The sequence below is a fragment of the Dipodomys ordii genome, unplaced genomic scaffold, assembly GCF_000151885.1.
Source record: "Dipodomys ordii isolate 6190 unplaced genomic scaffold, Dord_2.0 Scaffold153, whole genome shotgun sequence".
NCBI classification, from domain to species: Eukaryota; Metazoa; Chordata; class Mammalia; order Rodentia; family Heteromyidae; genus Dipodomys; species Dipodomys ordii.
In genome coordinates, this window is record NW_012267369.1 from 1,569,717 (window position 1) to 1,584,075 (window position 14,359).

General features: G+C 51.2%; 2 protein-coding genes across 2 annotated transcripts in view; one reads left to right on the forward strand and one right to left on the reverse strand.

The window, feature by feature from the left end:
* Nucleotides 1-14,359, reverse strand: part of Copg1 (coatomer protein complex, subunit gamma 1) — a 57,494-nt gene that overhangs the window by 29,495 nt on the left and 13,640 nt on the right. The window contains exons 2-14 of the mRNA XM_013032308.1: nucleotides 13,991-14,213; nucleotides 13,531-13,611; nucleotides 13,189-13,260; nucleotides 12,958-13,037; nucleotides 8,978-9,053; nucleotides 8,578-8,670; nucleotides 8,191-8,277; nucleotides 7,551-7,708; nucleotides 6,876-7,009; nucleotides 4,780-4,847; nucleotides 4,385-4,573; nucleotides 1,602-1,697; nucleotides 615-858 (exon numbers count right to left, since the gene is read on the reverse strand). Of these exons, the coding sequence (XP_012887762.1) occupies nucleotides 615-858; nucleotides 1,602-1,697; nucleotides 4,385-4,573; nucleotides 4,780-4,847; nucleotides 6,876-7,009; nucleotides 7,551-7,708; nucleotides 8,191-8,277; nucleotides 8,578-8,670; nucleotides 8,978-9,053; nucleotides 12,958-13,037; nucleotides 13,189-13,260; nucleotides 13,531-13,611; nucleotides 13,991-14,213 (1,601 nt within the window). The remainder of the gene's footprint in view (nucleotides 1-614; nucleotides 859-1,601; nucleotides 1,698-4,384; nucleotides 4,574-4,779; nucleotides 4,848-6,875; nucleotides 7,010-7,550; nucleotides 7,709-8,190; nucleotides 8,278-8,577; nucleotides 8,671-8,977; nucleotides 9,054-12,957; nucleotides 13,038-13,188; nucleotides 13,261-13,530; nucleotides 13,612-13,990; nucleotides 14,214-14,359) is intronic.
* LOC105997797 (small ubiquitin-related modifier 2-like) lies at nucleotides 10,634-10,932 on the forward strand. The gene is made up of 2 exons (XM_013032321.1): nucleotides 10,634-10,798; nucleotides 10,856-10,932. Exons 1-2 carry the CDS (start codon nucleotides 10,645-10,647, stop codon nucleotides 10,930-10,932), a joined length of 231 nt encoding a protein of 76 aa, XP_012887775.1. The 5' UTR covers nucleotides 10,634-10,644.

Sequence of the window (14,359 nt, forward strand, 5' to 3'; positions counted from 1 at the left end):
CACACCGCCCAGGCCCAGAGCTCAGGCCCCACGACTCCATAACAACAACAAAAAAGAGATCTGAGGAGCAAGGCTCAAAGTCAGCCTAGCCAAAAATGTGCATGAGACCCCAAGTAACCAGCAAAACGCCAGAAACAGAGGCATGGCTCAAGTGACAGAACACAATCCTTAAATAAGAAAGCCAAGGGGCTGGGAAGGTGGCTCAGCGGTAGAGCGCTTGGCTTGCATGCATGAGGCCCTGGGTTCGATTCCTCAGTACCACATAAGCAGAAAAAGCGGGAAGTAGCGCTGTGGCTCAAATGGTAGAGTGTTAGCCTTGAGCTGAAGACCTGAGGGGCAGCATCCAGGCCCTGAGTTCAGGCCCCATAACCAGCAAAAAAAAGAAAGAAAGCCAAGCAAAGAGTGAGGGTCTGATTTCAAGTACTGGCACAAATGAATGAAAGTGAAACTTTAAAAACAAAAATCAAGTGATAAAGCATCATTCAACTAGATGACAAAATTCATCCTACATCACCACCATCATCATCAACAAACCCCACAGCTGTGAGGAAAAAATACTAACAGGTATTCAGGTCTCTGTCAGAACCATCACTTGAGCCTGAGCTCAGACCCACCTGCCCGGACCTCCTCATGCTCCAGGACCACTCGGTTATAGATGAAGCGGATATACTTGGAGGGGCTGTTGGTCTTGGGTCCCTCCTGGCCTAGCAGATGCAGGATTCGGGTGGCCAGCACAGTGAACTCGCAGTCCTCGATGAATTCACACAGATGGGACAGACCCGTCTCCTTGCTCTCCGAGTTCTCCTCAATGATGCTGATGATGCAGTCCACAATAGCTCGCTTATATTCGAAGCCTCCCTACAGAGGAAGGGATCAAATTGGGCAAGGAGCCTGCTCCTTTCAGTGCTCCAAACGCTTCTTCAGAGGCGGGGCACCTGGTTTACCACCTCTATCTCTTGGCCTGGATGCTCACAAGGGACTTCTATCAGAAGAGGATAGAATGGAACATTTTTAGAACCTACTTTCTTTCCTGACTTTGAGATAAGACAACAGGCAGAAGAGGTGGTACAGCTGCTATGGAAAGCAATATGGCAGATTCTTGAAGTATTAAGCAGAATTACCATCTGATCCAGTAATTCCACTTCTGGGCAGATACACAAAAGAACTGAAAGCAGAGAGTTAAACAGGTATTTGTACACTCATGATCAGAGCAGTAGTAGTCACAATAGCTAAAACATGGAAGTAATCCAAGTGTCCACTGATGAATGAGCGCAAAGGAACACTATTCAGCCTACAAAGGAAGGCTACACTGTGGACTAACATTGCCATGTCATGCTAAATGAGGCCAGAAAGCCAGAGAATGACAGACGCACACACGCACTGTGTGAGCCCACCCTGAGGAGCGGCTTGCTGCCTCGCTGAGCATCACAGCATCTCCCATCCAGCATTCCAAAACAATACCAAACACACAAGGCACTGGCGCCTCTACTCTCTGCCCCTTGACGCACTCTTGATCTTGACCCACTTTTGGGTCCAAGGGTTTCTGTGGAGCTGGGCACCCCAACACCAGGAGAGCGGACCTGTCCCGCATGGCATCTCACCTCCTCCCGCAGCATGGTGAACAGGAAGCTCATGAGGACAGCCTGTTTTCGAGGGTACTTCTGACACAGGGTGCTGATGGCCTGCACAACCACCACCTGCGTGGAAGAGACGGGGTGAGCAGCGGCCCTGCCCCGCAGTGGGCGCCCACTGGACTTCCTCAGGTCACATGAGGCCTGGGCCCAGCACCAAGAACTTCACTCGGAGTGCAGGTAGGTGGTCTCTGACCCACCAGAGTGAGAAGCACATGGTGGCGGGCACCAGCTTTTTTTTTAGGCCCAAGACTGGAATTTGAGCCAATACCTGACTCTCACTGGCTACCAACTGAGCCACGCCTGCAATCCCAGCCGCAGTCCACCCAACTGCCTTTTCACTCAGACATTCCCAAGCTGCTCAGGGTGCTGCCGTCTCTGCTGACATTCCTTCACGCAGCTTTCCAAGTGGACCATGTCCTGCCAATGGCTGCCTCCCAACAGGCTCCCGCACTGCCCTGCTCCCCTGTGCCTCCCCTGGTCTCTCATGAGTGAGTCTGTCCCCCTCCCCGGGTCTCTCAGGCTGTCTACCTCCTCTTTACCTCGCCCGGACCTCTCCCACAGCCCATGGAGAGTAAGATGAATCTCACTTGCCACAGTTCTTATCACACACAGGCGGTGCACTGTGTGTGCCCATGCTATCAAGTTTATTTTGCTGTGTTACAGTGGTTCACATCACTGTCTTTGACTCCTCCAGGGGGAGGTTGGAATGGGGTACTCAAAGAGGCCTGCAGGAGCATCTTCTGGTGGCGAAATATCTTGCTGGGGGTGCTCAGGCCTTCTTTTCTTTTCTTGCACTGGTCCTAGGGCTTGAATTCAGTGCCTGGGCACTGTCCCTAAGCTTTTTCCTCACTTGAGCCACAGCTCAACTTCTAGCTTTTTAGTGACTTATTGGAGTCTCATGAACTTTCCTTCCCAGGCTGGCTTTGAACTATGACCTCAAGTCTCAGTCTCCTAAGTAGCTAGGATTATGGGTGTGAGCCACAGATACCCAGCCTCTTATTTCATTTCCTTGCAAATAAATAATTCTTTCACGGGCTGGGAAGGTGGCTCAGTGGTAGAGCGCTCGCCTTGCATGCATGAGGCCCTAGGTTCAATTCCTCAGTACCACATAAGCAAAAAGAAAAAAAGCCGGAAATGGCGCTGTGTCTCAAGTAGTAGAGCGCTAGCCCTGAGCTGAAGAGCTGAGGGACAGTGCCCAGACCCAGAGTTCAGGCCCCACGACTGGACCCCCCCCAAAAAAATAATAATAATTCTTTCACTTATTTCAAAGCGAAACAAAAATTACTACAAAAGCCACGGGTAGTGGTACATGTGTAAAATTCTCATACTTGGGAGGATCATGAGTTTGAGGCACTATCCTGGGCTACACAGACGGATCGTGTCTCAAAAAACCAGCCAGGCACTGGTGTCTCACACCTGTAATCCTAGCTACTCAGGAGACTGAAATCTGAGAATTGCAGTTCAAATCCAGCCTGGGCAGGAAAAGCTATGAGACTCTTATCTCCAATTTACCACTCAAAAATCAGAAGTGGCACTGTGGCTCAGGTGGTAGAGCACCAGTCTTGAGCACAAAGAGGCTTAGGGACAGTGCCCAGACCAGCCAAAACAAAAACAAAAACAAAAACCATGAAACAACAACAAACAGAATCTGAGGGAAAAGGTCAAAAAGCAGCAGTAAAGCAAGCGCACTGGACATTGATGAAAGTGAACTATACAATTCGTGGGAGGAGATGGGAGGGAGGAAATGGGAGAGAATGAGGGAACAGATGACGCTGTGCGAAAGGAAATGTCCTCACTACCTGATGCATGAAAACGTAACCCTCTATAATAACAATGAACCAAACAAACAAGAAAAGCTCAAAATTCCCACCTCCACCAGCTCCAGGCTCCTCACCTCCACCAGCTCCAGGCTCCCCAACTCCACCAGCCCCAGGCTCCTCACCTCCACCAGCCCCAGGCTCCTCACCTCCACCAGCCCCAGGCTCCTCACCTCCACCAGCCCCAGGCTCCTCACCTCCACCAGCTCCAGGCTCCTCACCTCCACCAGCTCCAGGCTCCCCACCTCCACCAGCCCCAGGCTCCCCACCTCCACCAGCCCCAGGCTCCTCACCTCCACCAGCCCCAGGCTCCCCACCTCTGGGTTGCCTTCTCCTTTTCCCACCCATGAGCCGCCACTTCCCTCAGAACTGCTTTCCCACCCGCCCTCCTCTAGTAACTTGCAGCGCATTTCTGGTTTTTTCATTGTATCACGCCAATCTGAAGTTATCCTGTTGAACAGTTTATGTATTATCAATTCACTAAACGTCCCAGCAGAAGGAAGCATCATTAGGCAAGGCTTCCATCCTGAATTCACTGATACAACCTTCTCCTCCAACTCTACGGAACACAGCGACACCCCGTACTTCAGGGGATGGATTCACCCAACAGGCCAGGAAGTTACTGTTCTTGAGGCTAAAGTGATCAGGAGGGGAGCTGGGAAGGTGGCTCAGTGGTAGAGCGCTTGCCTTGCATGCATGAGGCCCTCGGTTCAATTCCTCAGCACCACATAAGCAGGGAAAAAAAAAGCCGGAAGTGGGGCTGAAGCTCAAGTGGTAGAGTGCTAGTCTAGAGCTGAAGAGCTGAGGGACAGTGTCCAGACCCAGAGTTCAGGCCCCAGACCTGACTGGGAGGAAGGCCTGGGGGCAAGGCTGGAAGAGGATGCCCCCAGGCTACTTCCAGCACAGGGACTCTGGGGCTGTGGTGTTCAGTACCTTGAACTCGTCAGAGATCTCTGACACGAAGGAGGAGATCTGCTTCATGAGGCGGTCGATGCTGCTCTCGCTGCCTGTCTTGAGGAGGGTGGTAATGGCCAGCGTGGCAATGCTGCGGTTGGAATCTGTGACCAGGTTCTCCAGGTCCAGGTTGCAGGCTGTCACAGCAGAGGGGTGTCTCATGGCTACCTGTGTGGAGAGGACAGAGACAGAGAAAGAGCAGGGACCAATGTTACTTCCTTGGAAATGTCTGACCCTGTCACAAATTATATGGACAGACATACCTCATCACCTCTAACCCTAACCCTACTCCTTTAGGTCAAGGTGGGAAACACCAGCTGGCTTAAGCCTAACTCCCAGGCCCTCACTCTTCCCATTCCCACACCCTTAGGTACCTTATTCAGGGTGCGGACAGCAGCATAGCGGAGCGCAGCCTTGGGTGAGCTGCAGAACAGCTGGAGCACTGTGGGAAGACAGATGCCGCATGCACTGGCTGCAGGCAGGCTGGAAGCCCCACTGCAGCAAGCACACTTAGGAAGATCAGACACAAACCCTCTGCTCAGCTAGGGACGATGTGGGTACCCGAGACAGAGGCAAAGGCCCTGACATGTCAGGCAAGTGGGCTGCACAGGCAGTGAACACAAGCGACGTGCCAGCCCCTTGCTGAGTAGGTGAGGTGCCTGTCTCACTGGAAGCGACTACAACAATACCCATTTTACAAAGAGGGAAGCTGAGGCACTAAGGGTGCAAATCAAGCGAAGTCACTCTCGGTGACAGCCACGGAAGACAGAAGCAGAGTTAGCACCCAGCACTGACACTGGATACCAGCTCCTCAGGAGGCTGAGATCTGAGGATCACAGTCTGCTCACACCTGCAATCTGAGTGCTTAGCCTTAGCACTGAGGTACCACTCCTCTCCTTCAGCTCTGGCTGCCAGAAACTCAGAGCTAAAGTTTGTGCTCCAACTGTTTTCTGGAATATTCACATTCCTGTCCCATTTTGTGTGTGTGTGAGCATGCATGCATCCCAGTCTGGGGCTTAAACTCAGGGTTTAGACACTGCCCCTGGGCTTTTGTGTTCAAAACTAGCACTTCCCCACCTGAGCTACCACTCCACTTCCAGAGTTTTGGTGGTTAATTGGAGACAAGAATCTCAAGGAAGCCGGGCGCTGGTGGCTCACACCTGTAATCCTAGCTACTCAGGAGGCTGAGATCTGAGATCTGAGAATCATAGTTCAAAGCCAGCCTGGGCAGGAAAGTCCATGAGACTCTTACCTCCAATTAAAAAAAAAACACTAGAAAACTGGAAGTGGCACTGTGGCTCAAATGGTAGAGCACTCTCCTTGAACTGAAGAGCATAAGGACAGTGCCTAGGCCCAGAGTTCAACCCCCACTACAAACAACAACAACAACAACAACAACGTCTCAAGGACTTTCTTGCCTGTGCTGGCTTCAAACCATGATCCTTAAATCTCAGCTTCCTGACTAGATAGGATTACAGGCGTGAGCCACTGCCACCTGGCTGCTGTTGTACTTTTAAGAATGATTCATTGGCTGGGCGCTGGTGGCTCACGCCTGTAATCCTAGCTACTCAGGAGGCTGAGATCTGAGGATCGCGGTTCAAAGCCAGCCCGGGCAGGAGAGACCGTGAGACTCCTATCTCCAATAAACCACCAGAAAACCGGAAGTGGCGCTGTAGCTCAAGTGGTAGAGCGCTCGCCTTGAGCTGAAGAGCTGAGGGACAGCGCCCAGGCCCAGAGTTAAACCCCATGACCGACAAAAAAAAAAAAAGAATGATTCATTTTTCTAAACAGGATCACATTTACTTGATGCCTCCTCTATTTTGTTTACATCACTCAATACATGGTTATAAGAAGAATTAAATACTGAAATTGGTGGATGATTTCATTAGTTTGTTTCAGAGGAGCAAACAATAACCACACATAAGCCCCCTCTCTGCGTGGCCAGTCTTATCACTACTTTGGGGAGTATCAGAAAATCAGGAGGTCCAGACATCCTAAAAGGCTTGACTTTTCTGCCATAGCCTTTTTGCTTTCCTGTGAAGAATGCTCCCTTCTTCTGCTTTGGAATACAGGGTTAAACACCTACAGATCCTCCTCTGTAATCTAAACACAGTCTCGTCTGGCACTGGCCTCGTGGTGCCTCAGAGCCTGCTCTCTACTGCTACGCCAGCACCGAGTGCAGATGAGACGCACTCAGTGGTTTAGGCAGCTTAGCCACACAAACACACGCTGCATCTGCTACAGGGCCAGGCCCTCTTCTGAGCACTTGGTATGGAACACACATTTACTGCCTCCCAGGAGGATCAGCACCTACTTTTCAGAAAGGAAACGAGGCTCAGGGAAGATGAGCCTGGCTGAGCAGTGTCCAAAGTGCAGGTGGCTCCATAATACCAGACCATGGCCTGTTTCAGGGCTCCCCCCTCCCTCCCAGCTCAGCCCCTGGTTCCCGGGGTGAGGGACCTGTGCTGACCTGACACAGCGGGGGCCAGCTCTTTGGTACTGCAGCCTGGCAGATTGACAATAGCCGAGGCAGCTTCATACACCACCATCTCATACTTGTTACGCAAGCAGCTCTCGATGAAGTCAAACAGTGGGCTATCCTGGCTACAAGAGAACACAGGGTGGCAAAGGAAGGTGAGGACAGCCTGGCACAGTAGACTAAGTGACAGAGGTCCCTGCCCGCCGCCCTCCTCATCTAGCAGGCAGCGGACGGTCCCTACCCTCCGTCCTCCTCATCTAGCAGGCAGGAGACGGTCCCTGCCCGCCGCCCTCCTCATCTAGCAGGCAGCAGACGGTCCCTACCCGCCGCCCTCCTCATCTAGCAGGCAGGAGACGGTCCCTACCCGCCATCCTCCTCATCTAGCAGGCTGCAGACTGTTCAGAACTTACCCGCCATCCTCTTCATCTAGCAGGCAGTAGACGGTCCCTACCCGCCGTCCTCCTCATCTAGCAGGCTGCAGACTGTTCAGAACTTACCCGCCGTCCTCCTCATCTAGCAGGCAGGAGACGGTCCCTGCCCGCCGTCCTCCTCATCTAGCAGGCAGGAGACGGTCCCTGCCCGCCGTCCTCCTCATCTAGCAGGCAGGAGACGGTCCCTACCCGCCATCCGCCTCATCTAGCAGGCAGCAGGCTGTTCAGAACTTACCCGCAGTCCTCCTCGTTCAGCAGCTTGCTGGCCACCCGGATCATCATACAGTAGGCAAAGGGAGACTTCAGGCCATGCCGGGAGAACTTGCTGATCATCTTACTGACTGCCAGGCGGTCATTCTTCCGCACGTGATATAGGAGACCCAATGCATGGTACTACAAGAGAGAGACAGGAAATACAGGCAGCTGACTTTTGAGTCTATCTCCTTCTCGGCTTTGGTAAGTTCAGTGCACTTCCCTGAGCTTCAGTTTTCTCATTTCCAAGAAGAGCACAGTGTGGTATCAATTCAGAGGCTCCAGATGATACAAGGAAACCAGGCCTGGGTAGCTAAGGGAGAGCTGTGTTGGTGAAAACCCAACCAAACGTGTCTGTGCACTGCTACAAAGCCAGCTATGCAGAGGGTTTTAACAAAAGGTGGCTCCTCACTGCCTGGGCCAGGTGAGCCGTGACAGCCTATCAGAACACTGAGCTGTTCTGAGCCAGCTGCTCAGTGGTCAGCAGCCCAAGCTCCCAAGTGCCTTCCTCAGTCTACTGACAAGGATTGTGAAGGCCAGGCCAAAGGCTCTTGTGGCGAGCAGACACTGACTGGGTGTTGCCAGGCCCTTGCCTGAGCGTCCTTAGTCTTTCCACATCTCACCTGGACCATGATGTTATCACTGGAAGCTGCCTCCTGGGCCTCGTTCACCCAGCGCTTGACAACGTCGAAGCTGCACTTCAGCAGGTGCTGCAGGCAACAGGCAGGTCACACCTCCACCCCACCCCCCACCCCGGTCCTGAGGCTGTGGACAAACTCAGTACAGTTACCACCCTCTCTGTCCCCCAAGTGCCAAATCTAACGTCAACAATCTGTCACCCAAGGATGGGTCAAGGCCACCCCAGCTCATTCCGACCAACCCAGAGTTCCTGTTCTTCCTACTGAGGGGGTAGAGCTCCTGGGGGGGGGGACAGAAGCTGTTATTTTATTCAGTGCCCACCTCCACCCCCGCCCCTCGCCCCTTGCAGGGCTCCGGTTGCAGCTACGCACCAATGACGATACCAAGGCAGAACTGGAGACACTGGGCACCTTGTCCACAATAGCTTGTTTCATGTAGCGCTCAATGGCCTGCAGCATAGTACTCTGAAAACAAGAAGCAAGGTAGGAGTACAGGTACCTAGGAAACACAGACCGTCCAAAAAAAAAAACAGAGTCCAGGGCCAGATGTCGGTGGCTCACACCTGTAATCCTAGCTACTCAGGAGGCTGAGATCTGAGGATCACAGTTCAAAGCCAGGCCCAGCAGTAAAAGCCGTGAGACTCTTACCTTTGGAAGTATTGATGTGGCTCGAAGTAGTAGAATGCTAGCTTTGAGTGCAAAAGCTCTGGGACAATACCTGGGCCCTGAGTTCAGGCCCGGGGGTCTGACTGGGGGTGGGGAGAGGACTCACATCTGTGATCTGGCAGAGTGCTCGAACAGCAGGGCCTCGGTAGTTATCTTCCTTCCCCGTCATATCTTTTGTCAGGCTACATTGGGAAGAAGGCACAGTCCACACATCAGGCCAGGGCCTGCCTGCCGACTGCTCTGTCTTCCATCAACTGCACTCACTGGATAACTACTTGTTCCCTTTCATTCTCTCCCTTCCAAGCCAAATTCTAACCCAGACAGCTAGAGAGATTTTTATAAAACTCAAAACTAGGGCTGGGAAGGTGGCTCAGTGGTAGAGCGCTTGCCCACGACTGGACCCAAAAAAATAAAAAAAAAAAACTCAAAACTAACCAGGCCACTCCCCTGCTTTTACTAAGATACTTCTGGTAGTTTCTCAATGCCCAAAACAGAGAAGTTGCTGAAGAAACCCTGCATTTACTGCTGTTGTGGCCTGGAACAGTAGGCTTCACCTCCCACCTGTCTTGATAATATCAACAAGTCACTCAAACCGCTCTTCTGGTTCAAAACCAAACTAATACTCTTCTAGTCCATCACAAGTCCATGAATTATATCACATTCTATTTTTTTTTTGTCCTGGTCCTGGGATTTAAACTCAGAGCATAGGCACTGTCCCTGAGCCTTTTGCTCAAGGCTAGTGTTCTACCACTTGAGCCACAGCGCCACTTCTGTTTTTTTTTTTTTTTTTGGTTGGTTGTAGGCCTTGAACTCTGGGCCTGGGCGCTGTCCCTCAGCTCTTCAGCCCAAGGCTAGTGCTCTACCACTTGAGCCACAGCGCCACTTCTGGTTTCCTGGTGGTTTATTGAAGGTAAGAGTCTCAAGGACCTTCCTGCCGAGATCCTCAGATCTCAGCCTCCTGAGTAGCTAGGATTGTAAGCGTGAGTCACCACACCTGGCTTGTTTGTTCATCTCTTTAGTGGTTAATTGGAGTCAAGAGTCTGTCAGGATTTCCTGCTCAGACTAGATTTGAACCACCATCTTCAGATCTCAGCCTCCAGTGCCCGGCTCACACTCTATCCTAATGGCCTGGCTGATAGGATATTTCCACCTAAATTCTAGGGCTATAGAAACAACAGCCATCTTGTTTGCTGCTATACTGCCAAAGCTACACATGGACTTGTACATATCCAAATGATTTTCAAAATGCACTCACAAATGAACATATGGACCTTCACACACACAACTGTGGCAAGAAAAAATAAGGGCTACACAGTAGTCTGTAATAATCCTAGCTATTCAGGAGGCTGAGATCTAAGGATCATGCTTCAAAGCCAGCCCAGGCAGGAAAGTCCACGAGACTCCTATCTCCAATTAACTACCAAAAAAGCTGCAAGTAGAGCTGTGGCTCAAGTGGTATAGTGTTAGCCTTGAGTAAAGTTCAGGGACAGCACTCAGGTCTTGAGTTCAAGCCCTAGGACCCGCACACACACACGCGCACACACGCGCGCGCACGCGCGTGCACACACACACACACACACACCCAAGTCCTAGTTCACAAGGACATTTTTTTTTTTTTAATTTTTAAATCCGGTCGTGGGGCTTGAACTCTGGGCCTGGGCGCTGTCCCTCAGCTCTTCAGCTCAAGGCGAGCGCTCTACCACTTGAGCTACAGCGCCACTTCCTGGGGACCTCTTTTGTGAAGCGGCATCTGAAGAGACTCCACCGCTTGCAATGGCCGACAAAAACCCCAAGGAAGGAGTCAAGACTGAGAACAACGATCATATTAATTTGAAGGTGGCAGGGCAGGGTGGTTCTGTGGTGCAGTTTAAGATGAAGAGGCACACACCACTTAGTAAACTAATGAAAGCCTATTGTGAACTACAGGGTTTGTCAATGAGGCAGATCAGATTCCAATTTGATGGGCAGCCCATCAATGAAACAGACACATCTGCACAGTTGGAAATGGAGGATGAAGATACAATTGATGTATTCCAGCAGCAGACAGGAGGTGTCTACTAAAAAAGGGAACCTGCTACGTTACTCCAGAACTTTGTTCTTATAGACCAAGAATACATTCTTTTTTTTTTTTTTTTGGTCCGGTTGTGGGGCCTGAACTCTGGGCCAGGGCTCTGTTCCTCAGCTCTTCAGCTCAAGGCTAGAGCTCTACCACTTGAGCCACAGCGCCACTTCCGGCCTTTTTTTTTCTGCTTATGTGGTGCTGAGGAATCGAACCCAGGGCCTCATGCATGCAAGGCAAGCGCTCTACCACTGAGCCAACTTCCCAGCCCCAAGAATACATTCTTAACTAGAAAAACTGCAATTTGGGTCCACCACATCCTGACAGTATAGTTTTCTCTATTCTTTCATTTTCCCCTTTCCCATTCCTTTATTGTACATAAATAACTGGTGTATGTGCACAAGCATATTGTTTTTCTTTTATTTTTTTTGTTAGTCATGGGGCTTGAACTCTGGGCCTGAACGCTGTCCCTCAGCTCTTCAGCTCAAGGCGAGCACTCTACCACTTGAGCTACAGCGCCACTTCCGGTTTTCTATCTAGTGGTTTATTGGAGATAAGAGTTTCACAGACTTTCCTGCCCAGGTTGGCTTCGAACCACGATCCTCAGATCTCAGCCTCCTGAGTAGCTAGGATTACAGGCGTGAGTCACTGGTGCCTGGCTCCAATAGTATATTTTGATCGACATCAAATGAAGATGGGATGTGGAAAAATACTGGTTCTGTAAAAATATCCCCCTTCTCCATTCATGGCATGCTGGTATATTTTGATCGACATCAAATGAAGATGGGATGGGGAAAAATACTGGTTCTGTAAAAATATCCCCCTTCTCCATTCATGGCATGCTCATTCAGCTTTTTTTTTTTTTTTTGGGGGTCTGGTCGTGGGGCCTGAACTCTGGGCCTGGGCGCTGTCCCTCAGCTCTTCAGCTCAAGGCTAGGGCTCTACCACTTGAGCCACAGAGCCACGTCCGGCTTTTTTCTTTTTGCTTATGTGGTCCTGAGGAATCGAACCCAGGGCCTCAGGCATGCAAGGCAAGCGCTCTACCACTGAGCTACCTTCCCAGCCCATCATTCAGCTGTTTTTTTTTTGGTCCAGTCATGGGCCTGAACTCTGGGCCTGGGCGCTGTCCCTCAGCTCTTCAGCTCAAGGCTAGTGCTCTACCACTTGAGCCACAGCGCCATTTCCGGCTTTTTTCTTTTTGCATATGTGGTGCTGAGGAATCGAACTCAGGGCCTCAGGCATGCAAGGCAAGCACTCTACCACTGAGCCACCTTCCCAGCCCTCATTCAGCTTTTAATCTTTATATTTCGGTAAGTTATTTTACTCTGTTTTAACAAAAAAAAAAGAAAAAAAAAACAAAAACCTTGCACACCTTGTTTGATTGGAGAATTTTAATGCTTTTATCACTGTAAAACCAAGGATAATTTTATACCTTTTTTGTACATAGCTGTTACATGTAGGGCAATCTGTCTTTAAGTAGGGGTAAATTACTCTTTAAAAAAAAAAGAATCCTAGATAGTTTTCCCTTCAGTGAAGCGTCTTGTTGTTTAAATAAACTTCTTGTTAAAAAAAAAAAATGAGGGCTGGGAAGGTGGCTCAGTGGTAGAGCGCTTGCCTTGCATGCCTGAGGCCCTGGGTTCGATTCCTCAGCACCACATAAGCAAAAAGAAAAAAGCTGGAAGTGGCGCTGTGGCTCAAGTGGTAGAGTGCTAGCCTTGAGCTGAAGAGCTGAGGGATAGCTCCCAGGCCCAGAGTTCAAGCCCCATGACCAACAACAAAAAAAAACAAAGGGAGTGAGGAGTGAAAGGAAGGAGCAGTTTATTCTCTAGTCCAAGCTAGGGTAGTAAAAGGGAAGCAGCACATTCTAGAGGTGGCGTGGGGTGACACAGTAACTGAGTATGAGTGACACAGGAGGAAATAGCACCTGGCCACATGTCCGTCCAAAGTCTCATCACTATGCAACGAGAAAAAAAATGACTTTTGTCACTGGAACCCATCCAAGGAGCCACCCATAGCCCCAGACTCGCCTGCTGGTGACGATGATGACGTCTTCGGCAATGCATGACATCTCCTTGATGGTCAGGTAACACATCCGGCGGAGCGTGGGCTGAAAGGCATGGGAAGGCAGTTCGGCGAAAGGGCCAGATTGGAAAGGAAACCTCCAATCTACACAGAGCAGTCTAGGGACTACTGGGCCAATCTGGCCCTCTGCCACCCTGTCATGCTGCTCTCCCCAGAAGAGCCAGATGGGTACTTACATCATTGGACTGAAAGAGCTTGGTCATCGCGAAGAAGGCCTCTGTCGCTTCGGTGGTCCCCAGGTGGTCCCCCTGTGGTAACAAAAAGCCTCAGCTTGGGTGAGGCCGGTGGCCAGCCAAGGGTCAGCACAGGCTGGATCCCGGTGGCCAGCCATGGGTCAGCATAGGCTGGATCCCGGTGGCCAGCCATGGGTCAGCATAGGCTGGATCCTCAGACTCAGAGCTGGATGCTCAGGGAACTCAAAGCGGGGCTGCCCCTAAGACCACATAGACTGTCACAGAGCCTGAGCACCCACACACATACCCAGTGCCGCTTCCTCTGCCCTCATGTTCATCCTGTACCTGGTTTATGATGTAAAGGATCTTGGTAAGGATGTGGGCACATTTCCGAGGGTTGATAGGAGTTTCATTAAAGACTCGGGCCTAAGAAGAAGAAGAAGTGAGTATTATCTACTAGCCCAGTTCATTTTCCCTCTGCCACCCACTGTCAAGTACATATGGGGTCTAAGAAGTCATAGAGTCAATAACACACAGGACTAGACAATCTTATTCTCATAAGGATATACTCCTTTTCCTTATCATGGACAATTCTTGTAATCTTTCCTGTTGGTGAAGAATGTGCTGAGTTACTGACTGGCAGACACTTAGCAAGCACTCAACCAGAGAGATGACGCATGTGCACACAACCAATTCTCTTCTGGAACACAGTTCTCCTGTCTTCCAGACAAGGGTTCCTTACACCGTACTCAGACGGCCCTGAGGATGGTGCTCATGGTGGAAGACCAAGGGAAATCCCACTTGCCTCCTGCAACACTGCACTTTTCTCCAGGTGCTGGAATGGGTTGGAACCTCCACCTGCAGCCAAGAGTGGAGAACACGGGTCAGACGGAGGCCTTGCCAGGAAAGCCAGAGACGTGGGGCTGGCACTGGAGGGGCCATCTGTCCAGACCCCGCAGCTGTCTGTCCAGGACCCGAATCCCCGCGGAGCCACGTGTCGGTGGCTCTCTCTGCTTTCATTCCGGCAACTAGCACTTCACGGAGCCCCCACGGGCCAGGGACCAACCCGGCCGCCCCGTCCCTGCGGGTCGTCACCCGGCGGAGGTCTGGCGGTCCGGCGGTCCGTCTACCCATCCGGCCGCCCCAACGCGCTCACCCCGGCCGCTTCGTCCTG

Excerpts from the sequence above, each read along its gene's own strand:
- LOC105997797 (XM_013032321.1), top strand. The coding sequence starts at position 10,645 with ATGGCCGACAAAAACCCCAAGGAAGGAGTCAAGACTGAGAACAACGAT. Across the intron at positions 10,799-10,855 it reads AGCCTATTGTGAACTACAGG|ACACATCTGCACAGTTGGAA; the intron begins GTTTGTCAATGA and ends TCAATGAAACAG.